We start from the raw sequence: 27884 nt of genomic DNA on the forward strand, positions 1-27884 counted from the left end.
AACTGTGGCTGTTCCAGCAGAGGGACTGTGGGTGATGTTTCCCTTCTCTGATTTCTAAGCTATCTGCAAACTTGTTTCATTTATAATTGAAAATATAATTTGCATAACAACAGTCTAAATTCTACACATGAAGGCAAACGTCTGTGGTTGACAGAAATTACACTGGCCAGAATCCCCAGTCCCCATGAGGCTTGTCCAGATGCAATGAACCAGTCGCAGCTGACATCACGCAGACCATTCCTGATCCCAGAGGTGCATTTCAGGATTCATTCTATTTCATCAGGAGATGTTTTAACAGGAAGAAAACCGCAGGCAGTGGTGGGGGAGAGCTGGAGGTTGGAATCACACCAACATTACAGCATTATTACTCTAAAAAAAATTACTTTTTTGGCTGGGTGCTGTGGCTCACACCTATAATCCCAGCACTTTGGGGGGCCAAGGCAGGTGGATTACCTGAGGTCGGGAATTTGAGACCAGCCTGACCAACATGGAGAAACCCCGTCTCTACTAAATATACAAAATTAGCTGGGCGTGGTGGCACATGCCTGTAATCCCAGCTACTCGGGAGGCCGAGGCAGGAGAATCGCTTGAACCCAGGACGTGGAGGTTGTGCCACTGCACTGCAGCCTGGGTTACAAGAGCGAAACTCCGTCTCAAAAAAAAAAAAAAAAAATTTTTTTTTAAGCGACACGGTCTTGCACTGTGGCCGAGGCTGGAGTGCAGTGGCTCAATCACGGCTCACTGTAAACTTGGACTCAGCTCAAGCAGTCCTCCTGCTTCAGCCTCCCGAGTAGTTGGGACTACAGGTGTGTGCCACCACACTTGGCTAATTTTTATGTTTTTTTGGTAGAGACGGGGTCTTCCTGTGTTGCCCAGGCTGGTCTCGAACTCCTGGGCTGAAGCAATCTTCCTGCCTTGGCCTCCCAGAGGGTTGGAATTGCAGATGTGAGATAATGTCCAGTATTTCCTTGCCTAATTTATAAAATGTAATTTATTTTTTGAACTTTTTCCTCTTCAGAGCCTTCCATTCGCCTTCCTGTGTAGCCAGGCTGTTAAAAAGCTGCTTTACTTTCCGCTTTCTTTCCGCATCCCTAAAAGAAACAAAAGGCACATGCCCATTTTTGGATTAGCTCTTGGAGAACATCTTGCCCTCTCTCTCCCACATCAGAACCACATTAGCCACCGTGGCCACGTTCAGTTCAAACAGGGGGAAGCGAACCTGCCTGGCTCCAACCCCCAGCCAGAGCCAAGGCTGTGGGATGCCAGGTGCCCGTTACTCTGCCCAGGGCCACACAGCACCAAAGCTGAGTGACACCACAATCGTGTCGCACACACACGTCCCCCTCACCGTTCCATGATTTCTGAGAGTTGCATCCTTGCCAGGAACTGATTGTCCTTGCGGATTTCTCGAACGGCTCCTTTAAATTCACGCTTGTGTTTGTGGATCAGCCTCTTCCTTTCCTGCTCCTCCTTACTACTGCCTTGTTTTCTTCCAAACTCGAGGCTACAATCAGAAAGCCACTGTTAAGGAAGCAAGAGTCTGTCCCCACCTCTCAGCCAGAGCCTGCTTGGGAGTGTGGCTTCACTCTGTAGTCATCTGCTCAACTGCAGAACTGGCAGACGCCCCCCATCAACTCCCACTGAGCCCACAGCCCCGTCCTCCCAGGGAGATGCTGCCAACACCCACACTTTGACCAGCCGGGGTGTGAAAAGCTTCAGTGGGACAGGCTTGCTCTTCTCACAGGTCAGCGGCCGGCAGAGCTGCTTCTGGCTTTCCATTTCGGTCAGTGTGCTCTGACACAGCTCCTGAAAAACACGAAATCCCCGACTCTGCGATGACTTACCTGCTGCGTGCCCTGAGCTCCACGCACAGGTTCTGCGGTGTCAAGGCAGCGTGAGGACAGTACTGCGAGCTCCCTGCAGCAGGATGGTGCCCTTGCTGTGCACCTATCGGTGGGCTGGGGGGGAAGCCAAGGCTGTGGCTGCTCAAGGCCTGGCACAGCCGGAACGAAGTAAAGCCACTGTCTTCCTGAAGAGGGAGGGCAGTGTGCTGGCTCCTGAGAGCACTCTCTGAAAGGAGGGGACTCGGGGAGTTGGAGGTCACGATAGTCTGTGCTCCTCACAGCCAGAAACGTCAACAGAACCCCTCTTTCCCAGACAAACTTGGCACTTGCTTCGTGAGAAGGCTCACAGGAGAACCCCTTTCTGCTGCGGGGGGCCGTGTGCACGCTAGAGCCCAGTGTGCACTGACGCTGGGTGCCAGGCGAGGCAGGGTTTCCATCAGTCTTGGCAGTTTGACCTTATTTTCAAGCCAACAGAACCAGATGGATAAAACCCACTTTCACCAAGACCTTGGCTTCCAGAAGAGCTGGCTGGTGGCTTCTGAGGAATCTCCCGAAAGGCAGTTCACTGAGGTTGGTCCTACCCGCTTTCTCCTGCACAGGTGAGTCCTGGAACCCTGGCTGCACCCACAGACACAGCCACTCCTGGGCCCATGTGGATGGAACCTTCGAGTGCCTCGAAGGTGCCTTCGAATGCCTCGTCTCCATGGAGACCAAAGTCAAGGGCCTGACTGGCCCAGTCTACCGAGACCACGAGCCCTGTTGTGCCCCTCAGCCAGGCCAACCCAAATTCTTTTAAATAAAAGGCACAAGCCACAGCCACATCAGCAGGAAGTGGATACAGGATAAGAGGCGGGGCTCACATCTCATCCTCATCAGCCTTTGACCAGGCGACGGGAGTCTGTGATAGCTAGCTTGTCTGCTCTATGCTCCGGGGACCTGGCCGGGAGTTGCTGTCCTCATGGAACTCTCATCCTAGTGGGGCAGAGACAAGGACGGTGTACCGTGCCCGGGGGTCAGCACCACAGACAGACACAGGGAGCATGGTACAGTGTGGGCCAGGGAAGGCCTGGCTTCCCAGGGGTGTGGGTGCGAGCAGCATGGCTGTGGGGAGTTCCAGGTGTAGAGAAGAACTACTCCAGAGACGGAGCCAGGCCTGCGAGGAGGCCGGAGCGCATGAGGGGAAGGCATGAGGCAAGGCTGCCAGGGCTGTGCTGGTGGTGCGGGGCAGCCCTGCGGGGGTAGCTGCGGACATGGCACTGATGCCTTCGGCTCCAGCAGCATCCTGGGCTGGTGCGGGCCAACGAGGGGCAGGGTTGGGGCAGGATAAAAGGCACAAGCCACAGCATGTCAAGCAGGAAGTGGATGCAGGGTCCAGCCTGTCAGGGTCAGGGTGAAAGGCAGGGAGGTGGGGAAGCCATAGGTGAATTTGGAGCAGCCTGTAGAGGACGGATGTGCCATCAAAGGCTCGTTCTTGGGTCCAGCTGAGACTGTCCCTTGGGGCTTCCTGTCACCTTGTGCAGGAGAGTGAGACCATTCTTGGAAAACCCATTGGGACTGCAGAGTGCGGCTCAGAGCTGACTGTCCAGGCCTGGCAGGGGCTGACCCCTGGGCGCTGGTGCACCCTCCGTGCGGCCTCTTGTAGGCAGCACACAAGGCGACAGTTCCCAGCTACCGCCTGAGATGCAGCATCTGCTTTACTCCAGCCCAGCACTGCTCACCGTCACTGCCCACTCTTACGATTTTACTTCCCTTTCACGTTTGTGATTTTGCAAAGATGGTGTTGACTTACAGCTGCAGCATCAAATGGCTAAATGCCACCAGCCTGGCCCCAGCTCAGGGACACGTCTGAGCCCAGGCAGAGCACCCTAGTGGCCAGGAAGCCTCACCTGAAGCTCCTGTGGGTGGCTGCAGTCCGCCAGGTGATCCGTGAGGAGGGCTCGGAGAGGCCCCGTGATGGCGTGGAAGGACGGCAGGGACCCGTACATGAGCACACAGCGCTTCAGCAGGGCCAGGCCCACGGCCAGGCAGGACAGTCTGTGAGGGCAGGAGGCAAGAGGAGGTCCAACTTGTTCTATTTGTCACTGACAAAACCAATAACGTGGCAAAAATGAAGTCCCCCACTTCCACTAGGCTGAAAAATCCAACGTGGTCACCTTGGCCGGCCAGGGTTGGGCCCACACGACCACGGGCAAGGCAGGCTCAGTGCCAGGCCTAACACGGGAGGGAAGGCTGTGGGAACTGCAGCGCCAGCGGGGATGGGGCGGCTCCATTTTTGGTTCCAAATTATGATTTGGGAAATCAAGCAAATGTATTTTGAAAATGAAAAGAAAAAGGGACACCAAGCCGACATGCCTCAGAAAGGCTTCCGCCCTCCATCAAACCAAACAGCCAGGCGGCAAGTTCGCTAAGAACAGCACATCAGAAAGCACAAGTGGCTTCTCCTGCCTCTGGGGACGCTGTAGGGCACAGGCCCCAAAGAGAGGTCCCCTCACATACCGGATGTGATTGGCCTCTGTCGAAGTCGGGGCCCTCAGTCTACTCGCCCAGCGGAGGGAGAGGCTGCTCTGCTGCCAGGTGGCCACATCCTCTCTAGCAGACACCACGAGCAGTTCCGAGTTCTTCCCAAGCGCTCTGAAAGGGTGCACCAGAGTGGAACCTGAATTCCAAGTGCGACAGGACAGAGATGGCCAGAACGTTACTGGGCTCCCGGCAGGCTCCGCAGCACCGAGCCTGTGGAAGTTCACTCTCTAACAGACGCACACCGATGTTTATGTTTCTGGGTTGTGCCAGACACTGAGGGTTTCAGCGTGGGCAGGGACACCTCAGGGAAGGGGAAAAGCTTTGGCAGGGGGCGCGGTGAGAGCCAAGTGCCTGATCCTGCCTGAGAGGCCTGCTGGCCACAGACTTCCTGGCGCCTACTAGGCACACATGGGGCTGATGAGGCGCTCAGGCCACATCCAGAACAGACTGAAGTCCCTGCCCCTGTCGGGGAGGCAGGCAGTGCACGGCACCCAGAGGAGCAAATGGACCAGACAGAACACGAGAAAGGCAAGCGGAGGGGCAGGAGGGAGACGGGAGTCAGTCGGGGGTGGGAGAGGCCTGAGGGGCAGACGTCAGCAAAGGCCTGTAGGACGTGCAGGAGTCAATTCACTCGCCAGGGAGAAGGGCAATCCAGGCCGAGGGTGTGGCTGCAGGGGGAGGGGTGGAGAGCGGGTACAGTGGGGCAGAGGTGCCGGGCCAAGCGAGAGGGGAAAGCGGTGGGTCAGGCCCGGCCCCACACTTCCCCAAAGCCGAGATGCCCGCCCCTTCCCTGACTCCACCTGTGCTCAGCCTGTTCCGTCGCAGCCCTTCACACGCGGGACTGCAGCTATCTACAGGTGGCTCTCCCCGAGGCAGGGAGCATGCGGGCGGCCGCGCCCCTCTGGCGCCCAGCACCGAGCCTGACAGACAGGAGCCTCGGGAGCCGGGGGTGGCAGAATGGGAGCACTGAACCGGAGGAGTGGCCCAGACCCCTCTTGGAAGGGACTCTGGTGGCGGTGTGAATGACGCCACGGCACCTGCTCCTCAGGTCAGTCCCCTGGACATGCAGGCACTTAGCACTGCACGGGGAGCTGGAAATAGAGGATGGGAGTCTTAGCCTTGAGGTCCAACCTCTGCTCAGGCTGGGAGAGGCATCCACAGACACGGAAGAGCTCAGGACAGAGGTTGTGCAGCTCCTCACCCCCCCAGAGGGAAGCAGCAAGTGCTGAGGAAGCATCCAGGAGCAGGGCTGGCATCAGGGGAAGGGGGAGGAGCACAGGGGCTGGAGTGAGGGCCCAGGAGGGCAGCCAGTGTGCAGACTGCTCCTCATCCCAACACTGCTCTTGCCGCCCTCCCTCCTGAATTCAGAGCGTTACAGAAGACACACCAGCACTGCCTGTGTGAGGTGCACAAGAACTTTCACACTGCCTTGTTGTCATGTGAGAAAAAGTAAAAAGTTAAGATTGATTTTAACAACAGACCTTACCTAACCCCAAATACCAAAATATTATGATTTTAACACATCATACAAAAAATTAAGATATTTTAAGTATTTCTGGCACTAAGTCTTCACCACCTGGGCATATGTCACAGGTGGGGCACGTCTCAGTTCAGATTCTGGCCACTGGTGACCACACTGGACAGCACAGGTCACCGGTAGCACTGCTTTTCCCCACGTGGCGCAGGCACACGCTCACGCAGACGGACGGAGAGTGCAGCGGGTGGCAGGTTTGTGTGTTTCCTCTACTTTTGCATATTCTAAACTTTCTACAATGAGTATGAACTACTTAAAAAAACTCTAAAGTATAAAATATTTGTAGGAAGCTCCCTCAAATCAACTCACCTTGGCTTGCTTTGTTTGGAGTTGCTATGTAAAGAATCCCAAGAAGAAAATTAATAAGCTCAGGTATAAACCTCTGGGACAAAGCCACATACTCCAGGAACAGGCAGCACACGAACAGGCCCTTCACCACGTCCTGGAGGGACAGGATGGGGCACTGGAAAGGAACATACGGGGGGTTACTGTCCTGGGACGATGTCATGCCATGCTAGGCCGACCACCGGGCTTCCCTGATGAACCACGTACCCCACTGAGCTTCACGAGTACAGAGGGAACCCCCGCACCTTATAGCAGTGTCCAGAGGATCAAATGAGAGGAAAACAAGATAAAGAGCTTTAGTGATTTTTTTTTTTTCCCGAGACGGAGTTTCACTCTTACCACCCAGACTGGAGTGCAATGGGACAATCTCGGCTCACTGCAACCTCCACCTCCCGGGTTCAAGTGATTCTCCTGCCTCAGTCTCCCGAGTAGCTAGGATTACAGGCACGTGGCACCACACCCAGCTAATTTTTGTATTTTTAATAGAGACGGGGTTTCGCCATATTCGCCAGGCTGGTCTTGAACTCCCGACCTCAGGTGATCCGCCTGCCTCAGCCTCTGAAAGTGCTGGGATTACAGGCGTGAGCCACGGCGCCCGGCCAGAGCTATACTGATAATAAAGTTCTTTACACCCATACAGAGTGTACGATTACTGCAGTAAGCATGCACCAATCACATGCCTAATAAAAAAAAAGGAACAGCTTGAACTTTTTAAGCCAGAAAGGGAACAAAAGCCCTTATCATCACACTGGATAACTTCACCACTAACTTGAAAAGTTGTTATCTGGGGTAGCACCATCTGTAACCTTGAGGTGCCAATCCAGGCCCTCCCACTCCCACCCACATCTGGGGCTGCTCGAGCCGGGGCTCTTTTAGATGGGCCCTCTCTTAGGCCTCACCCCAGTGCTCAGTCTCTGCGGCCCTTAAACAGCCACTCTCATGTTCCACAAGGCCCCGAGGGGCTGTGGCTCTGGCCACCCATGGTGCAGCAGGCCAGCCCCTGCCGCATGTGGAGAGAACGCACCTTGGTGAGCAGCTGACTCAGGCACACGAGGGCAGGGGTCACCACTGGGTGCCAGAAGTCGGAAGTTGGAAACAGCAGCCCAGTGATTTTCAAATAAATGAGCTGGAAAGAAAGTGTTACCACAGGTTAAAGAAGGTAAATGAAGTCCATCCATATGCCCTCCCCGCAAACACTCGGGAGCCAAGAACAGGATCTGGGGAGGAGAGGGTGCATCTCCTTGGCCCAGAGCTCTGGCCTCAGTGTCACAGAACAGGCGTCCAACCACCGTGAGTCAACCAGCTAAATGTGCAGTGAGGACACTGAGGCCCATGAAGACTTCAAAGCAGTCAACAATGGTTATAGACATGGGCTCAGATCACGTTTTGGGGAGTTGATTAAAATCACTAACCTAAGTCCTACATTTTTAAGCTTCTGCTAACTATTGTAAATCCATTTCAACACAAACACCAGGTAATAGAATAAAGAGCGTATCTCAGCAAGTATTTCCTTAAAGTTACTAAAGCTGAAAATACAGCATGAGGCTGTTATAAAATTGTTAAAAATCTCAGAGCATTCAAATGTCTCCCAACCTTTGAATAACATAGAAACTGAGACCAATTTAAACCAGCCCACAGGCTTGGGCCCTTAAGGAAAATACCGTGGTTCTATTTGCCTTCCAACGTTTTTGTCACTGGACCAAATACAGCACTATTCACGTGGAATCAAACCAGAATCTCCCTGTACGACCTACGTTAGTCCATGGCTAGTGGAGGAGCGCCCTCCCCTCCCAGGCTCGCTGCCATGCAGCTCACTCCAGATCACCCTCGCTGCAGCGCAGCTCACTCCACATCACCCTCGCTGCAGCGCAGCTCACTCCACATCACCCTGGAAACACAGGGCACGGCCAAGAGCATCGTACCCGTCGTCCACCTTCTGTGATTCCAAACAGAACTTCTGTGGCAGGGGCAGTGCCTATAGACTGAACTCTGCTTACCACGTCCAACCCTGGCAATGCCGCCCGGCCTTTGGTCTCAATCATTTCTTCCATCTCATGCATCGCATCTCGGAGAACAAATTTGATAGTGTCACTTGCAGATTCAGGAAACATCTGGCAAAGATGATATAACTGCCTGTTAAGCAGAAATGTAAAGTCAGGAGAGAATGACTTTAGATAAGAAACAGACAAACCCTGCAAGCCACTTTCCTATGAAGTCACCTGTTGACTGAGCAAGTAAGAACTGGATGAATCTGCTTTTTCTAACAGCATTCTTAAGAGTCTATACTCACTTCTGCCATTTCCTAAAAACTCGGCCATAACATTACGGACTGAAGGTGGTGGGAGAAACAGCTCGATTTGTGGTACAGACGTTGTTGGGGGCACCGCTCTGTGTGGCAGCTGCAGCTGACAGCTCCAAGGCACTTTCCATATGAACTCATTTACTCCTCATGACAGGTACTTCTTTGATGGTGCCTCCATGCATGCAGAAGATGACGTGGAGAGCTCCGCGCGGCACAGGGCAGGAAGCTGGTGTGCACTCTCACGGATCCGAAGCCAACACACACCTCTCAACTGAGAACTTTGCCCCTCTGGCATTCTTCCAGCCACCAGCCCTGAGGGCCAGGAGCCACCGAGTGGGTCACACAGGCTTAGAGTGCAGCGAGGGCAGGAGCTCGCCCTGGCGGTCCCCATGCAGACAAGAGGGACACACTCCCTGGCATGCAGAGCCACCCAACTGGGTTTCACTGAAGGGTGAGGGGCGGGGTGTTTACCGTGCTTTCCAAATACCTCTCAATCACCCAGAGCTTGAAACTTACAATGAACCACCCCATCCCAGCCACAAATCTAAAGGGGTTCACTTGTTTCAAAATCAACTTGTTTGTGGTTAAAAGTCAGTCCCAGCTCTACAGCGGCTGTAGCGGCATGTGTGAGAAGCCAGCTTGCGCTGTGAGGCTCACAAGCCCTGGGTGACCACCTGCCCACTTGGCATGCTGACACCACCATTCTACCTACCTTAGTAACTCTGGAATGTATTTTTATGACTGTAAATGGGAGAAAAATTGTTCTGCTTAACCCCACATCCCATATGACACACGATTTTTACTTACACAACCAACTTATCAATTACTCTGAGGTCTGGTGAGTCATCTGTAGCCAAATCGCCAACGTATTCCAAAAGAAAGCCAAACAGTTTCTGCAGGAACATGAATTGGGAAATAAAGCTCAGTGCTCAGCACCAAGAACAAAGCCACAGGCACATAGCTTCTGGGTCACCTACATTCTGGTGACAACCAGGTGGGGCAGGGGAGCCCAGGGTTACAGACACGAGCAGCCTTGTAACATGCAAGCAAACACACTGCTAGAACTTGCTCAACACTAGAAGGTGTGGGGGGGAAGCTAAGGGTGAGGTGCATCCTTCTATAGAACAGCTGACAACACATCACTAGGAAAGCAAAATGAGGAACACAGGCAGCACAGTGCCCTCCTCACAGGGAATATTCACCATTCACTCAAAGAGAAAAAGGCACAATCACAGCCACCTATCTGACACAGCAAAGTCTGGCTCTGCCAGACTGGTTATGCTGGTTATGTGAACCCTAGTGTCCTCCTCTGTGAGATGAAGGTGAAGGTCCCCATGCCTGCCTCTGGCTGGGTCTGACACGAGGCCTAGAGAGGGGACAAAGCCAAGGGAGGCCTCTGCCGGTGCCATACCAAGTACTCCCAGCCATCATCATAGGTAACCAGGTGACAGGCTGGCCCCATCTGGCCTGAGGCACACATGGCTGTTGCACAACTTCATACAATTCTGGCATTCATATACGGGGCTATGCTGACACTCCCAGTGCTCCACACACACTCAATCCACGTACTTCTAATTTTGCTTTGTTTCCTTCTGCGAGACTCGGGTGGTTGCACTTCTGAATTCTCTCCACCACCAAAAGCTGCTCTTCCATCGATCTTCCTAACAATAGAGATCTCAGTTCCTCATAGGATTCAGGGGCTATCAAAAACACAAAACATACTGCACATTTAACATTTATATATATATATTTATTTTTGAGATGGAGTCTCGCTCTGTTGCCCAGGCTGGAGTGCAGTGGTGCGATCTCAGCTCACTGAAACTTCTGCCTCCTGGGTTCAAGCAATTCTCCTGCCGCAGCCTCCTGAGTAGCTGGGATTACAGGCACTTGCCACCATGCCCGGCTAATTTTTGCATTTTCAGTAGAGACAGGGCTTCACCATGTTGGCCAGGCTGGTCTCGAGCTCCTGACCTCAGGTGATCCGCCTGCCTAGGCCTCCCAAACTGCTGGGATTACAGGCATGAGCCACCGCACCTGGCCCACATTTAACATTTAAAATGAGAATTACTTACATGTCTGCTAACAGAGAGGTAATTTTATATAACTATTCTACTTCACCATCACAACAAACTCACCAGCTTTTGCTCTGGCACATCTGGAGAGGTCTCAGCCATATTGACCTGGGCTGTCAGGTGTGATCACGCACCTGGGAACAGGCTAATAAGGAAATGCCCTCCCACCTCTCCTCGATTAGGAATTTGCTAAAACACCCACAGTTTCAGAGCATCTTGGTGGCAGGGTGCTGGGTTTAGTGCCCAGACTGCTTCAGAAGGACCTGGAAGGAGCCACTGTGAGCCAAGCAGTGTCAGCTCATGAGACTCTTGCCACCAGAGGGCACTTCACAGAGGCCAGCTTCACCACTAGCTTCTCCTCTGGAAGCATCTGGCAGGCACAGGACAATTCGGCATTGCTTACTAGAACCTGACCATTTTTCTTTTCTTTTTTTTGAGACAGGGTCTTGCTCTGCCACCCAGGCTAGAGTGCAGTGGTGTAATCTCAGCTCACTGCAACCTCCGCCCCCCAGGCTTAAGTGATCCTCCCACCTCAGCCTCCTGAGTAGCTAGGAACACAGGCACAAGCTATTGCACCAGGCTTATTTTTTATATTTTTGGTAGAGACAAGGTTTCGCAATGTTGCCCAGGCTGGTCTCAAACTCTAAGGCTCAAGTGACCCACCCATCTTGGTCTCCCAAAGTGTTGGGATTATAGGCATCAGCCACGCACCTGGCCTGGACAATTTTTCTCCAAATACTAGACAAAACAACACTGTATATTCCATCTAAAATGTTACGTGGCCAAACAGGAGGCCCAGGTGGGAACATGGAAGCCTTCTTGCAGATGCTCACCCACCTCCCCAGCCCTGCCCCTCTGGTCCACCACAAGAGGCTGACCATATACTAAAAGGGAGGTGAAGGTAACACTACAGAGAGGCGCATCTGGCCCATCGGGGGCCGGCCCACTTAACCACAGTCACAAACTAAGACGACCACTCGCTCTAAGACCTGGATCAGCAGACACGGGGGTGTGTCCAGGCACTCCCAAGGGCATCCTTGGTCCCCACTCCACAAATGCAACCCCTGGGAGGGAGACGAACACTCACAGCTACGGCCAGGTCATGAAGGTTATCCCAGAGCCTGAGGAAACCCGCACACTTGCCCACCTGCGAACGTGTAGGGCAGCTCGTCTCTGGTAGCTTTTCCAGCTCTTTCCTTGCCGCTCATCAACCCTTTCCCAGGAGTCTGCCTCTGCTCTTTTGCTGGCTTCTCGTTTTCTTCCTCACTCTCCACATTGGATTCCAGGTCCGAGTGGCTATCTGGGCTGTCGCTCTCCTCTGTGTCCTCCCTGCCTGAACTGTCACCTTCTTCCTCGTTGCTCTCAGGGTCACTGGCTTCCTTGCTTTGCTCTTCCTGGACATCTTCCTCAACATTCATCTTTCCATCCTACCAAGAGCGTGGAAACCACAGGGTATCAGGACAGGCGGAGACAACGATGGACCATCTCACAGCCACATCAAGAGGCTGCCCACATCAGTGCTTCCTACGTGGTTGCAAGGAACACAAACCTGTGTGCTCCATTTGCCCACTGGCACTAGGCCTCCTGCCCACCACCCGCTTCTAGGCTATTCGAGCCACAGGAGCTACAGGCTGCCAGAGAACCCTGCTGCACGATGCTGGGCCAGGTTCAGGTTTTGCCAGGGAGCAGCATGGGATCAGGATTTGGAAGGTGTACAGTGGCCGTGGGCTTTAGCATGAGGAGTGTCTACAGCACCCACTACTGGTTTGGGGGCGCTGCACCTTCTGCTCCTCCAGGTAACCTAGTGTTTTTATCAGTATCCATTTTCCTGTGTGGATCTCTTCTGCTTGAAACCCGTCCTGCCTATTTTTCTTCCCTGGACCCTGACTGATACACTCTTAAAACGAGAAAAGGGTATCGATTTATAAAGTTCGTGAATTAAAAACTACACCAGTCATAGAAACTCAACGACATCACTCAAAGAAAATTCCCAGCTCTAGCCTTGAGTTAGCTCCCTCGATAGTATGATGAGCTCATGCAGATAGAATCATGCAGTTATTAACAAAAGTAGTTGATGTTAACCGAGTAATCAGTTTTATCTGTATTCCTTTGAGAGTGAGAAAGAGACAGAGAGCATGAACAAGTGAGTGCACACACTATTGTTAAAGTCTTCTCTCTAAAGTTTTGATATCTGATATGCCATAAACACTCAGATAAAGAACTTTAGAGAAACTGGTTAAAAACATTTAAAATTCCCAACTATAATAAATCCCTAAAATGAATACCAAAAAAAGTTTTTAAATTAAAAAAAGAGAGAGAGAGAAAGAAAATGAAGATAAACATCTTACTTTGTAGGAAAGCAAACGCCTGTCATCTTTATCTAGCACGAAGCCATCATTCAGATCATCTGCTGACATATGTTTTGGTTTCTTAACATTTTCATCTTCATCCTTTCCAAGCATTCTTCGAAGTCTCTCAGCCTGAGCAGGAAGGAATGAGATGTCTTAGAGCACACTCTTCCAACATTTGGTGAGGGGGCCGTGCAGTCCTGCCCTGGGCAGTGGGCTGGGCCTACGGTCCTCCCAGCTCTGAGGCTGGTGCATCCAGCCTGCTTTCTGCCTGCAGTTTTCAATCAGGCATGCAAACACTTGCTAAGCAGTACATTCCTCATTTAACAAAATCAACTGTTCAAACTTTGTGGCCAATACTCTCCAGTCACCAGGCAAGCCTATTATTCTGAGGTCTTCATAGCCCAATTCTGCTGGCCAGCCCCGACTGGGACTCATCACCCCCTGCACTGAGAGAAGAGGAGCCAGGACGCCAAGAGCAAGCAGCTCCACGGCCTCCACTATTTGACCACACACTGGACATGGGAAGAAGCTAGTGATGTGGTTATGTCAAAACAGCCAGCTGAGCCAGGTGTGATGGCAGTTCACACCTGTAACCCCAGCACTGTGGGAGGCCGTGGTGGGAGGGTCAGCTGAGACCAGGAGTTTGAGAACAGCTTAGGCAACATAGGGAGATGCTCATCTATACAAACAATTTTTAAAAATTAGCTGGGGCCGGGCGCGGTGACTCACACCTGTAATCCCAGCACTTTGGGAGGCCGAGATGACTGGATCACCTGAGGTCAGGAGTTCAAGACCACCTGGCCAACATGGCGAAATCCCGTCTCTACTAAAAATATAAAAATTAGCCGGGCATGGTGGCGGGCGCCTGTAATCCCAGCTACTCAGGAGGCTGAGGCAAGAGAATCACTTGAACCCAGGAGGTGGAGTTTGCAGTGAGCCAAGATTGTGCCACTGTACTCTAGCTGGGGGACAGAGCGAGACTCCATCTCAAAAAAAAAAATTAGCTGGGCATAGTGGTGTGAGTCTGTGGTCCCAGCTACCTGCAAGGCAGAGGCAGGAGGACTGCCTGAGCCTGGGAGGTCGAGGCTGCAGTGAGCTGTGATTGTGCCACTACATTCCAGCCTCGGCAAGACAGACTTTGTCTTAAAAAAAGCAAATGTCGTTGGGTGCAGTGGCTCACGCCTGTAATCCCAGTACTTTGGGAGGCCAAGACGGGTGGATCACCTGAGGTCAGTAGTTTGAGACCAGTCTGACAAACATGGTGAAACCCTGTCTCTATTCAAAATATAAAAATTAGCCAGGTGTGGTGGCGGGTGCTTGTAATCCCAGCTACTTGGGACGCTGAGGCAGGAGAATTGCTTGAACCTGGGAGGCAGATGTTGCAGTGAGCCGAGATCATGCCACTGTACTACAGCCAAGGTGACAGAGCAAGACCCTGTCTTGGAAAACAAAACAAAACAACAACAACAACAAAAAACAAACGAAAAAACTCAGCCAGCTGTAGAAGTGTCTTTACTTCGTTTTTGTTTTAATGCAATGAATTTTTAAAACTGCATTAAAAAAAAAAGCTTACAAGATAATATACTCATTACATTGTTAGTAGACGTTTTCGAATAGAGTAATTATTAAGGAATGTCCATTTTTGGCCAGGCACAGTGGCTCATGCCTGTAATCTCAACACTTTGGGAGGCCAAGGTGGGTGGATTGCTTAAGGTCAGGAGTTCGAGACCAGCCTGGCCAACACAGCGAAATCCCATCTCTACTAAAAATACAAAAATTAGCTGGGCGTGGTGGGGGCGGCTATAATCCCAGGTACTCAGGAGACTGAGGCAGGAGAATTGCTTGAACCCGGGAGGCAGAGGTTGTAGTGAGCCGAGATCACGCCACTGCACTCCAGCCTTGGCAACAGAGTGAAACTCCGTCTCAAAAAAAATAAAAGGAATGTCTATTTTTAATTTGGTGTACTTGGGTATTATTTGTATTTTATGTTTTTGCTTTTATGATCAGAAATAAAAAGGTATTCATGTCGGCACGGTGGCTCACGCCTGTAATCCCAGCACTCTGGGAGGCCGAGGCGGGTGGATCACGAGGTCAGGAGATCGAGACCATCCTGGCTAACACGGTGAAACCCCGTCTCTGCTAAAAATACAAAAAAATTAGCCGGGCGTGGTGGCGCGCGCCTGTGGTGCCAGCTACTCAGGAGGCTGAGGCAAGAGAATGGCATGAACCCGGGAGGTGGAGCTTGCAGTGAGCTGACATCGCGCCACTGCACTCCAGCCTGGGCAACAGAGCGAAACTCTGTCTGAAAAAAAAAAAAAAAAGGTATTCATGAATAAATATACACTTTAAATAGACTATAATATTCCACTGATCAAACAGAGTATTCTCTTCAGCCCATCCTGCAAGATGGAGCAGAAGAGGCTGTGGACGGACAGCAGCACAGCCCCGCTCCTGAGGTGCTGCCACCCTACCTCCAGCTTCCTGAGGCGCTCCTGCTCTTCCTTTGCCAGTTCCGCCTCCGTCTTCATCCTGTTAGAGGGCTGCGCCTTCATTTCAAAGCCAAGCTCACGAACCATCATGTCATACGCATCGGGCTAAGGTAGAAAGAAGAAATTCTTCGTTTTAAAAATATAGTTATTTCTTATTTTACAAAAAGAAAAGATCTAGCTTCCTGGCACATTCTAGTAATGGCTGGATAATGTTATTGAAGTAGCTAAGCCACATCTACGTCTTTTCTTATAGAGAGAAAACTGTTCTGATCAGCCTTGAGGATTGCGACATCAGTGGACATTTTTTGTCACAAAGAATTTGTTTAACCCTAGAAAAACTCTTCTCAGAATACATCTGCTTTAACAAAAACAGGCTGGGCGCAGTGGCTCACGCCTGTAATCCCAGCACTTTGGGAGGCCGAGGTGGGCAGATCACCTGAGGTCAGGAGTTTGAGACTAGCCTGGCCCAACATAGTGAAACCCTGTCTTTACTAAAAATACAAAAATTAGCCAAGCATGGTGGTGCACGCCTGTAATCCCAGCTGCCTGGGAGGCTGAGGCAAGAGAATCACTTGAACCCAGGAAGTGGAGGTTGCAGTGAGCCGAGATTGCACCACTACACTCCAGCCTGGGTGACAGAGCGAGACTCAGTCTCAAACAACAACAAAAAGACTACTTATCCAGGCATTACGCCCTAAACATGGGAAATTAAGTAAAGTAACAGTAATAACAAGGGTGGCTCACAAAGATGTACAGATGACCACATGACACTAATCTGGTGAAATCTAGATTTCTCTGAGAACCCAGTTTCTTAAACAAATGCAGCATTTTCCAACAGTTTATAGACTAAAGAGAATGCAGGAGGAAACAAAAACTGTTTATAGAGGAAAAAATAAGTAAATGTATATTAAATGTATGTATTATGTATCAACAGACAAACGTGTCACAGGAAAGTTCAGACACCTATTCTAATGTGTCCACCCTGAATTACTTCTTCCATCCAGAAACACCACTTTTTTCAGTTTAATTCACCTGGAATAGAGACTCAAGTAACTGAATCTACTTCCACCCCAAGATTACACATAGCAGGTAGTTCAATACCAATGTTCAACAGAAACTTATCCTAAAGGAAACAGCCAGAAGAGCAGTCCAGCCCCAGCCCTTTCTCTGGAGAAAGTCGGTCAGCCAAGCTCAGTGAGTGAAGAGTTTGTTTCAGTCACTTGGCTCCCACCTTGGGTTTCTCCTTTTTATCTCTGTTCTCTGACTTGGGGGTTTTGTGGGACACGAGAGCCTGAATTTCTTTCCAGTCTTGGTCTAGCTTCTCTGTGAGCTCGAGGGCATCTTCTCGTTGAGTTTGTCTCTCCCTCTGGGGAAAAAAACAGACACACACCCCATACCGTTACTACTGGACTTCAACCCAGAGGCCCAATGTCAGAGCCAAGGACACACACAGTGACCACTCAGTTGGCACCAAATGTTTCAACACAGAAAAGAGGCCAGGAGAAAGTAGTATTTTAAATGCAAAGCCACAAAATCTCATCAGACGGAAATCATTTCCTGCCATAAACCATTAATTTAGATGCTCTGAGCAGTTCACTGCAAATGAATAAAAAAGTGATTTTTTGGGTACCTGTCAGATACTAAAACCAGCAACAACAAAAAACCCATCCGTGCCAGGTGCAGTGGCTCACCCTGTGCTTTAGAACCAGGCCAAGGTGGGAGAACTGCTTGAGGCTAGGAGTTCGAGACCAGCCTGGTCGACAAAGCATGATCCCCATCTCTACAAAAAATAATTAGCTGGGCATGGTGGTGCTCACTAGCTAGTTGGGGAGCTGAGGTGGGAGGATCTCTGGATCCTCGAGCCCAGGAGTTTGAGGCCACAGTGAGCTTTGATCGTGCCACTGTACTCCCAGCCTGGGAAACAGAGACTACATCTCAAAATAAAACAAAACATAAACCAAAAAAAGGCAAAAGAACCAAAACCTGTCAAGAGGTATATGCTTCATGTGATTTTTAAAATTCCTACTCACAATAAATGCTTTTACTAAACTCATATAAAATATTAAACACAGCCTAAAAATGTACAGGGAAAAAAAGCTCAAACACATTTTGGTGAGCCTGTCTTACTGTGGAGAAGATGATCAAGAACACTCACTAACCCACCTTCTCTTGTTTTGACTTGGCAATGAGCTCTTCAATCAGCTCTTTCCGGGACTTCAGTTTCTCCTGCTCCTCGCCTTCCTGTTGAGTCTTCTTGTGAAGGAGCCCACCGCCTCCTCCAAAGTGGGCAGCAGTCAGCTCAGCTGGGGGCGAAAGGCAGAAAACCCCACAGTGAAGCCCAGCCCTGGCATGGGAAGTGTTTCCTGTGGCACTCTGCCAGTGCTTCCCCCATAGTGGTCTGGAGAAGTCCACATTTGAGAAAAAAATGCTCACACGCAACACCCTGGCCTGAGACCATAGGCACAATGGCACTTGAGAAATACCCAAGGTAAGCCACTCTGAGAAAACCTAGACCCATTACACTCCCAACTGGCCATAACCCAAGTGGTTGGGAACACCGAGCACCTATTTTTGATTGTGCTGCTTCTAGTGAAGACTGGCAAACCCAGAGCAAGCTGGCTCCAGGGTCTTGGTGGGAGCGTTGCCCAGGATCAGTGTCCCTCCCACCTCCCTGGGCAGGGCCTGGAGACTCCAAAGCCCTGAGCTAAGGGCAGGAGCAGGAATCATCTACCAGGGCCACTGATCTTAAGTCTGCCCTACGCACTAGGGCAGAAGAGAAATTAAACATTGTAGGAAACATCACATTTGGAATAAAAGAAATCTTTAAAAATCCAATTTCTCAAATGAAAAAAGAGGCTCAGATGGGAAATGATTTATCCAAAGCCTCATGTCGTAACAGAAACAAATGTTTAGATGGTTTCTCCAGCTTGGGCCTGCAGCATGTGAGCAGCTCCCTGGCCAGCAGGGCCCTAGCCTGGTGCCTGCCTGGGCTCCCCACCTCCACTCCCTTCTCAACACCCCCTCTCTCCTTTCTTTTCATCCCTCTCTAACTCTCCCCTGCCTCTCCTCTGAAATGCAGTCTTGCCTGAGTTCGGGTCAGTTCTCAGTCTTCCTCTCACTACCAGCAGTGCTCAACACATTCATCACTTGTTCTAGAAAAGCTTTCTCTCCTTGGCTTCCAGCCCAACCCCGCTGCCAGGGCCTCACTGTCTCCTCTTCTCCAACTCTTCAGGTCACAGTTCCTGCTGTCCCTCCTCTATCTGCTCGTATTCCCTTGGCAGCCTCATTCAGTCTCTGTACTGACAGCATCCAGTTCCTGTCTCCGGCCTGCATTCTCCCTGAACTCCAGACTGCACCTCCAGCACCGCACCATGGATGTCTAGCGGGCATTTCAAACTTCCCCCAAACCCATCTATCCCACAGTCTTCTCATCGCAACGAATGGCAATTCTATCTTCCCAGGTACTCAGGCCACACACCCTTGGAGTGGTCCTTGATGCCTGTCTCCCACACCTGTATCCAGTTAGCTGGGAAATCCCATTGGCCTCGTCCTGTCACACTGTGTGATTCCTTGGCTCCAATACCCCGACTCCATTTCTCAAGTAAAAGCCAAAATCTTGGCCAGGCATGGTAGTGCACACCTGTAGTCCCAGCTACTCTGGAGGCTGAGATGGGAAGATTGCCTGAGCCCAGGAAGCCAAGGCTGCAGTGAGCTGTGGTCACGCGACCACACTCCAGTGAGGCTGAACAAGACGCCCCAATGGCGCGTGCTGCCCTTTCCTGCTTTCTCCTCCATAGCACTTCCGCCTTTGATCAGACAGCATAATGTGGTGACATATTTGTTTAATGTTTGGGTCTCCTCATAAAATGTGAGCTGAAGGAGGGTAAGGCTTTTTGTTTTGACACTGGCATTTCTCTGGAACTGAGACAGTGCCTGGCACATAAACCAGTATTGGTAACTGAATGAATGAATGAATGATTCCTGATTTCCAGAAACGAATGATTTCCTTCCTGGAAAACTAAGCATATCAGCAAACACTATTTAGTACTCTAGTAATCCAAGGTTGATCACACTATTTTCTTTTTTTTTTTTTAACTTTTATTTTAGGTTTCGGGGTACATGTGAAGGTTTGTTACACAGGTAAACTTGTGTCATGGGGGTTTGTTGTACAGATTATTTCATTACCCAGGTACTAAGCCCAATAGTTATCTTTTCTGCTCCTCTCCCTCCCTCTCAAGTAGATCCCCATGTCTGTTGTTTCCTTCTTTAGGTTCAAGAGTTCTCATCATTTAGCTTCCACTTACAAGTGAGAAAGTGTGGTATTTGGTTTTCTGTTCCTGAGTTAGTTTGCTAAGGATGATAGATGGCCTCCACTTCCAACCACATTCTCATAAAAGACATGATCTCATTATTTCTTATGGCTGCATACTATTCCATGTTGTATATGTACCATTTTAATAGTTTCTTAAAAGAAAGATTTGCAAAATGCCAACTAATAAGCTTGTATTAATTATATAAAAGATTCAGAAAAGGATTAATTTAAAAAAAAAAAAACAAGGAAATCCTCCCTTAATGAGTTTGTATTAGGATTTGGTTAGAACGCTTTTTTATGTATCTATTTATTTTGAAGTCCAAACACAGTATATTTTACAGTAGGTGAAATGTCTGTATTCACATTGTAAAAGAGCACACAGCAGCTACAATTTAGGAGTCAGGCTACCTGGGATTTGAAGCCCAGCCCCCTCTGGCTACGAAGCCTGAGCAAGTACCACCAACTCTTGTCCTTAGTCTCAGCTTCTGCAGCGGTAAAGTGGGGTAACACCTCGCTCACGGGGTGGTTTTTAAGATGAAATTCTCCTAAGAGAACAGACCATGCAACAGTTGAACAAAACAGAATTTGTCTCCTCACGACAAATTCAGTGTATTTATTTTCACATGTAAGAGGCTTTTCTTTTATAAAAATTACCTGGGCTTTTGGCGAGCTCATAATCAAAAACAAAGGATAGGAAATCAGGAATGAATAGCTGAATTCCCAGAACGTGTCACTCGGAGAAACTGAGTCCTACTTCTGCTCTAGTCACCGGCGCACCGCAGCGCCTCCTGGCAATGAGGGGATTGCCACTCGCCCAACTCACACCAAGGCAGTTACCTCCAGTCTCGGGGAATTAGGATCTCCCCAGGGAATGCGTTTTATAGCTAAGGGTCCACGAGAAGTCTTGAACAATGAAAAGAGCAAAGACAAAGGCACGGAGGTTAAAATAACTGGCCATTCTCTTCACGTCCGTGAAGCCCGTGAAGCCGAGCAGTGGCGGGGCCTCCTGGCATGCTGCAGATGGCGGGTTCTGCACCACATGCTTGCTGCCCTAACTCCTAAGCCTTTTGCCCCTTGGATTAGCCAAGTATCAGAAGGCAGCCCCAGGCTTTAACGCCTTAACTTTCACACACTGACAAGACAAAGCTTTGAGAGTCAGTTTTAGATTTGTACACCTTTGTTCTGAAGATGCTGGAAAATGGGACCTACTCTAACTTACAAGAAATGTCAAGTAATTGATGTCATGACTGCAACCTTATAAATACGGTTCAAGACAGTCAGATTCGAACTGAATCTTAAACTCTGTTAACATTATTTAAGGCCAAAATTCATCTGTTTCATGTTGTTATCTACAGATATGAGGCTCAATATGATTTTCCTCAAACTGCTATAATTCCACAGTAGGTAAAAGCTAAAGGAACTACATCAATGCCACTGGTACAAATATTAAGCTGGAATTGATAAAGTAGGGGGAGCAAAGTAGTGCATTCACTGAGCCACCTGGAGTCAGTGAGGTGGGTTCTCCCCACAGCTCTAACTCTGGCATCGGGCAAAACACCTTATTTCTCTGAGCTCATGGGTAGAATGAATTATTTTGAGGTTCAAATAAAACAATGGATATCAACATGCTTTCTTGGCCCATAAAAGCATCTATCTACACACCATCTTAAAGTTCTGAAAACTTAAAAAAAAAAAATACATAAAAACTGTCACTTGTGAAATTTGTAGAGAGGTTAATGATCAGTAAAACTTTCATGCAATAACTTTCTCTAGTCTCTAAGAAGAGCAGAAGGTCTAACAATGAACAGACTCTCCCTGACTCCATGCCCACAGGCCCGTGCAGGGCACCCCAGCCTCACCAGACAACGCTCCTCGATCCTCAGCATCGCTGTCACTGTCCACAATGTCATTATGCTTCTCGATGTCTGCCAAAGACTGGCCATAATGAGTCAATTCTTCATCTTCATTTAGATTGTAGATGCTTTTTTTCTCATGATGTCGCTGACAGAAGAGGAAAAAAGAAGTTTCCTAAAATTACCACTTCCATTTCACAGCAAAAAAAAGATAAATATATATATTTTTATATATATATATATTTCCATTATATTTGAAATATGACAATGAATCCTAAGCAGCCTTAAAGAGTATTCTGGGTCAACTAAGCAATGATTCATGATTCAGACAGAAATGGAACTCATGGAGGGGAATTCTTTTTTTTTTTTTTTGAGACAGAGTCTCGCTCTGTCGCCCAGGCTGGAGTGCAGTAGCGTGATCTGGGCTCACTGCAACCTCTGACTCCCTGGTTCAAGTGATTCTCCTGCCTCAGCCTCCTGAGTAGCTGGGATTATAGGCATGCACCACCACGCCCGGCTAATTTTTGTATTTTTAGTAGAGACAGGGTTTCATCATGTTGGCCAGGATGGTCTCGATCTCCTGACCTTGTGATCCACCCGCCTCAGCCTCCCAAAGTACTGAGATTACAGGCATGAGCCACCATGCCCGGCCTCATGGAGGGGAATTCTTAAATAAGCCCAGGGGCCAGTTTCCACTCCAGCAATGCTGCTCAGGCCACTAGCTCTCCATCCAACAGAGCTGAAGGCAGCAGCTCAGCTGAGAACTCCTGTGCACACTGCTGCCATGTAGTAGAGTTAAGGCATTTATCCATTTGGCTAACATTTGCAGAAGAGGTTGCTTCTCCTTTGGCCTAGCCAGATAAGGCACAGGATTCGAGGGCTATCCCCTGGACCTTCCAAGTGCCCAGGAACATGCAGAACGTGCAGAATCAGCCTTCTCCTTGGGCTTGACTTCCCTGTGAAATGTACAGCAAAAACCCTCCTCCAGTTTCTTTCCATACCTGCTGTTCCAGAGCAAACCTCTTCATCATCTTCTCCTCTGGGCTCATGTTGCTGTTGTATTCTCCGAAGCGTTTATCTCTGAATACATTGGACTTATCCCTTTCCTTGTACTCCTTTAGTAAAGTCTGTGTACGCTGGAAAACAGGTCAGAAAACAATCTCACAAAAAATTCTTGTGATTTCCACTACAGGGGACATCAGAACAGTGCATACTTTAAAGTTCAGGGCTATGCACAGTGATGTCAAAGTTCACACCCAATCTGCTTTCATCCACGATAGGCTTTCTCTACTAGTGACAGAATTTTGAGAAGAGCAAAACAACTTTCAATGATAATGGGGCGATCACTTTCTTTTCTTCTTTAGAGTCTATCGCTGCCAAAAGGAAGGGTAAAAAAGAACACACTAGCCAAGCTCAAGGCATGAATGGCTCCCTCAGCCGTAACAGCTGCCTTAAGGTTTAAAATGTGCACTTTCCGCCAGAATCATTTGGAAAAGTGGAAATGGGTTTAGACTCCTTCCGTCATGGAGGAGGGTACTATTTCCCATCAAAGGTACTCCTAAGAAATGTATAGTTGTGAGTTCACACTAGACACAAGGCAATAAACAAGTTAGCAAGGTCACAGTGTAGGGGCTTCACCTTTATAGCACCAAGAGGAGCAATATTTTAAATACAGATAGCAAGTATCAAATAATTTGGTTATTTTCCCAGCAGCAACGAAAAAAGACCAAGTTTAATAGTATTCAAAGTTGGCTGTCCTGGAGGTTGAATTCCCTAAAGCAGGGAGAGGACAGAGGTGGATGAGGAACGAGTGGCCTCTGCAACCTGAGATGGCCACATTGCAAACTCTTTCCCGCTGCAGAACTTCTTCTATTTGCTAAGGAACTGCCATTACACTGGTGTTTACACAGCAATTCCGAAAGGAAATGGCACCAAGGCAAAATCTTGATGCAGTGGAAGGCCCTTGGAATGATCCAATTCAGTGGTTTTACAAACCCACCACAAATTGGTGCCTCAGCAGACATTTGAAACCTCGGATCTAACCCCAGACTTAAGTGTTCCTTGCCTTCTTCAAGGATTTCTCTAATTTGTGAAGTCACTTTGAAAGAAGGCGTGCGTGTGGCAGGAGGGAGCGTGTGGTGACTTGGTCACTGCCACTCTGGTTCTAAGTTCTGTTTCAGGAGGGGACAGGTCAGATTTTGCTCCAGACATAGGTCACTTCCCCAGGGTCGGAGATGAACTTAAAGGCTAAGAAACCCACATTTAAGGTCAAAACCAGGAGCTGGAAGAGGAGGAAAAGAGAGTGGAAGGGGTTAAGAAGCAGCTGGGCAAGAGCAGAAGATGCTCTAGCAGGGACAGAAGCATGCCCTGGCCCTCCTTTCCATTTAGAGCACATTCCATCTGGAGAGGTCAACCGAAATATTACTCATGTGGACAGGAGAAAAGGATGTGAAAAAACCATTTCTCTTATCTCACTTTGAAATGTGAAAGTGCTATTATTACACTTAAAATGCACGAAAAACCCCTCTGCTGCCTGAAGAGTAGGAAACCATCCATTAGTTCAATAAATACTGCCAAGGCAATTTTCATCATTTTCTTCAAGAATGTTTCAAGAACCAATTTGTTTCAACTGAGACACACTGAGTTATTAATCCCTAGTAACTTCTAGTAACTTCCTACCTTGGCAGTGCTAAACAATGCTTGTTAAAAACACCTTTGGGGCCGGGCGCGGTGGCTCACGCCTATAATCCCAGTATTCTGGGAGGCCAAGGCGGGCGGATCAGGAGATCAAGACCATCCTGGCTAACATGGTGAAACCCCGTCTCTACTAAAAATACAAAAAAATTAGCTGGGCGTGGTGGTGGGCGCCTGTAGTCCCAGCTACTCTGGAGGCTGAGGCAGGAGAATGGCGTGAACCCGGGAAGTGGAGCTTGCAGTGAGCTGAGGTTGCGCCACTGCACTCCAGCCTGGGCGACAGACAAAGACTCTGTCTCAAAAAACAAACAAACAAAAAAAACAACACAAACAAACCACCTTGGGTACAATTTCCTGAACCAGAGTCTAAAGACAGCGAGTGTCCCCAGATAGACCAGAGGGCTCCATTGCCATTGCTCTGTTCTCTCCGCTTCTGTTAGGAGCCATTCCAGAGCGAGATCCTGCTGGATGCTGATAGTGAACCACACACAGTACTGAATCAGGTTAAGCTCTCTAAACCTTCACCATTCTTTATCCGCAGAGCAAAATTTTAAAACAACATCTCACTATTTAAATCATAAGGTCTAGCTGGCAATCAGATGGGAGCACATTACATGTGCTAGCCTGTACTGCTCGATGAACTCCGTACGGACAGAGGCTGCTTACGTGCTACACTGAGATTTTTTTTTTTTTTTTTTTAAAGATGGAAGCTTGCTCTGTCGCCCAGGCTGGAGTGCAGTGGCACAATCTTGGCTCACTGCAACCTCCGCCTGCCGGGTTCAAGCCATTCTCCTGCCTCAGCCTCCCGAGTAGCTGGGATTACAGGCGCACGCCGCCATGCCCGGCTAATTTTTTTGTATTTTTAGTAGAGATGGGGTTTCACCGTGTTGCCCAGGCTGGTTTCGAACTCCTGAGCTCACGCAATCCGCCTGCCTCGGCCTCCCAAAGTGCTAGGATCACAGGTGTGAGCCACCAAACCCGGCCTACACTGAGAAGACTTCTGAGGTCTATCCCTACAGAGGCGGGGGAGTGTCACTGGCTTCTAGCAGGAAGCAGGTAGATGGGGCAGGCATCAGCCATCTCTGCCTGTAAAAACATTAGTTCTCATTATCTAGAATACGATTCTATGGGTAAATCTTAGCGAAGAACAGCCCTTAGGCTATAAATACGTAATATGAGTTATTCTACATTATTGTGATTCTCTTTCTTTCTTAAACTATATAGGTGTTGTGACATCATACGGAATTTACGGCATAAAATGGGGATAATAACAGTACTTCCCCCTCATAACGGTGAGGATTAAATGTAAACCGTGTGGCACAAGGCCTGACCAACTGTAAGGGACCAGTAACTATATTATTAATATAGTTACTGATTTAAGAACTACATTAATATAACTTATTTTATAAATTATTTCAGAAATAAGGAAACTGAGGCACAGCTATAAAGCAATGTCCTAAGACTGGCACCTGGGGGCTGCCCTCTTCCTGCCAGACTGAGTGCCTCAGAGTGCTACAACTGACCAGAGGGGAGAAGCCAACTGAGACAGCCTGTTTACTTCTAAGGGACTAGCCCACATGAAAAGACCAAGGCCTCCTGCGACGGCCTCACGTGCCCCTACACGTGTTATCAAGCTTGGAGTCAACTGGACGACCTGCTGTCCCTTAGACAGCTGTGAGCGCCACACTTCACCACACCAGGACAATGTGCCTTTGCACGTGTGTCCTCTGCCCACCCTGGGCCCATGAACAGCTCACTCCCCTTGCAAAGCTTGACTGTAACTCCCTCTAGGAAGAATTTTCGGACTTTCCTAACTATTATACTTTTTCCTGACCGTGCTCTCCTAAGGCACTCAGGTTCCATCTTTGATTTCTTCAAATATTTGTGTTTCTTCCATGGGCCAAGCATTGGAGATCCAAAAAGGAGCAGCAATTCCTGCCCCCGTCCCAGGCCTTCAGCACAGGGCAGGGAGGTGGATCTGCTCAATACCAGAAGTTTGAGCAACCTGTCCTATTTGGGTTACATAGCTTGGGTGGTGAACCTGAGCTGGCCCTTTAGAGACTTTCGGAGGTAAGGCAGACCTTTTGGACAAACTGAGTTGCAAGAGGCGAAGCAAGGACAACAGCCAGACTGTGCGGGACTCGAACAACAAGCCAAGAAGGTTAAGAATAACAGTATTTAGAGAACACTTGCTGTGTGCTCTATGTGCTATCTTACTTAATTCTCACAAACCACCACGAGGGGTAGGATGCATATTATCATCTCTACTTTTGAAATGAGAAAACTGAGGCTTCAGTGGTGAAGACAAATGTGTCTCTTCTAGGGAACCACACTACCTTATTCTCCCAACTCGGCCCTGGGGTGTGTAATGAGGGACTCCTATCGAATTCAGCTGGAAGTCTATCTTGCCTATTATACACGCTGTCGTCTTCGCGCAGTAAGGATAATATGTGTTTTGATTCAAAGACCATCCAGCTTGCACACTGTGATGGAACAGAGATCAGCAGCTCATGAAGGAAAGGGCAAGTCTTATTTACCTTTATCTCCCCGAACCTGGAAGCGAGGTCAAACAAGCGCTCGGGGTAGCAAGAAGGCTTTGTAGACACTGAAATGTGAATGCATGCCCAGCCCTTACCAGTTGCGTAACCTTAGGAAATTCACTTGTCCTTTCTGTGCCTTAATTTTTTCATCAACCTACTAATGTATGTTCCTCAGTAAAAAAAAAAAAAAAAAATGTTAAAAAAAACTAGAAAGCAATGAGTTTCCATAGAGTTACTTCCCAAGGAACAAGGTTACGCGCTTCGGGAGACAGCCGATCACACATCAAACGCAGCATCCTACACAGCCCCTATCCACCGTCCCCAAACCGGCGGAGCTCAAAGTAAACGCGGAAGGATTAACAAGCAGCTTGGTCCAGGGCGCCGCCCGAAGTGACTGACTCCGCCTGACCCGGTTGGAGGAGTCACCAAAATAACACGAGCGCAGGGTCTCCAAGAGGGCGAGAGTTTCCAGCTCACTCCAGCTCAGAGAACAGCAGAGGCTTTCGGACTATAAAGTCAGTGCCGTGTCTCTGTCACGGCCTGTGCCGCTCAACGAGGAAACAGACGCACCGAGAAGGACGCAGCCGGCCGAGAGCAGCGTGGGGTCCAGATCCTGCCGTCCGGCTCCCCGTGCGCCCCCCGCTTACCTTCCTGAGGGCCCGTGCGCGAGACACCCCGGGCAGCCCCACGTCGTGGCGCGTCTTCCGGCCCAGGATCTGGAACTTCTGCCTGTTAACTTTCACCTCGAACGGATTGGAGTTGCCCTTCGCCGGGCCCCCTCGCGCTCCCGCCGGCGCCCCGGAGGCCTTCCTTCGCGCCCCGACCTTCTTGGCCTTCGCCATGGCGCGCGCCCCGCTGCGCCCAAGGGGCCGAGACCCGAAAAGAGACAAGCGCGCCCTACCCTGAGACACGTGCCGGGCCGCGGAAGCGCCTCCCGGCCTCGTCTCGCGAGAACAGCGCAGCACCTCCGACTCGCGAGAAGTAAACGCCGCTCCCGCAGGCTTCTGGTCGGCTTAGTCGCCGATAGG

At 49.6% G+C, this 27884-nt stretch overlaps 1 protein-coding gene across 2 annotated transcripts; it reads right to left on the reverse strand.

The window, feature by feature from the left end:
• Nucleotides 1-71: 71 nt before the first annotated feature.
• On the reverse strand, nucleotides 72-27857 carry NOP14 (NOP14 nucleolar protein). 2 transcript variants are annotated; one of them, XM_002814521.5, is made up of 18 exons: nucleotides 27504-27857; nucleotides 22624-22758; nucleotides 21629-21770; nucleotides 17621-17760; nucleotides 16689-16823; nucleotides 15440-15562; nucleotides 12966-13097; nucleotides 11765-12044; nucleotides 10115-10245; nucleotides 9353-9438; nucleotides 8241-8376; nucleotides 7268-7369; nucleotides 6208-6361; nucleotides 4341-4500; nucleotides 3731-3878; nucleotides 1688-1806; nucleotides 1349-1504; nucleotides 72-1091 (listed from the first exon to the last, which is right to left on the reverse strand). In XM_002814521.5, exons 1-18 carry the CDS (start codon nucleotides 27696-27698, stop codon nucleotides 992-994), a joined length of 2574 nt encoding a protein of 857 aa, XP_002814567.2. In that variant the 5' UTR covers nucleotides 27699-27857; the 3' UTR covers nucleotides 72-991. The 2 variants fall into 2 exon arrangements, with proteins under 2 accessions (XP_002814567.2, XP_054410905.2); XM_054554930.2 differs by having other exon boundaries at nucleotides 10115-10206; nucleotides 27504-27834.
• Between the last annotated feature and the right edge of the window lie 27 nt (nucleotides 27858-27884).

This window comes from Pongo abelii, chromosome 3 (assembly GCF_028885655.2).
Source record: "Pongo abelii isolate AG06213 chromosome 3, NHGRI_mPonAbe1-v2.0_pri, whole genome shotgun sequence".
Classification (NCBI taxonomy): Eukaryota; Metazoa; Chordata; class Mammalia; order Primates; family Hominidae; genus Pongo; species Pongo abelii.

Bases quoted from the DNA above. Each gene is read 5' to 3' on its own strand.
- NOP14 (XM_002814521.5), bottom strand. From the start codon at position 27,698: ATGGCGAAGGCCAAGAAGGTCGGGGCGCGAAGGAAGGCCTCCGGGGCG. The intron at 21,771-22,623 runs GTATGGAAAGAA...CTCTTCTGTCAG, and splicing joins GGTTTGCTCTGGAACAGCAG to CGACATCATGAGAAAAAAAG. The intron at 10,246-11,764 runs GTGGGCAAGTGT...TGTTTTTGATAG, and splicing joins GCTGCCCTACACGTTCGCAG to CCCCTGAATCCTATGAGGAA.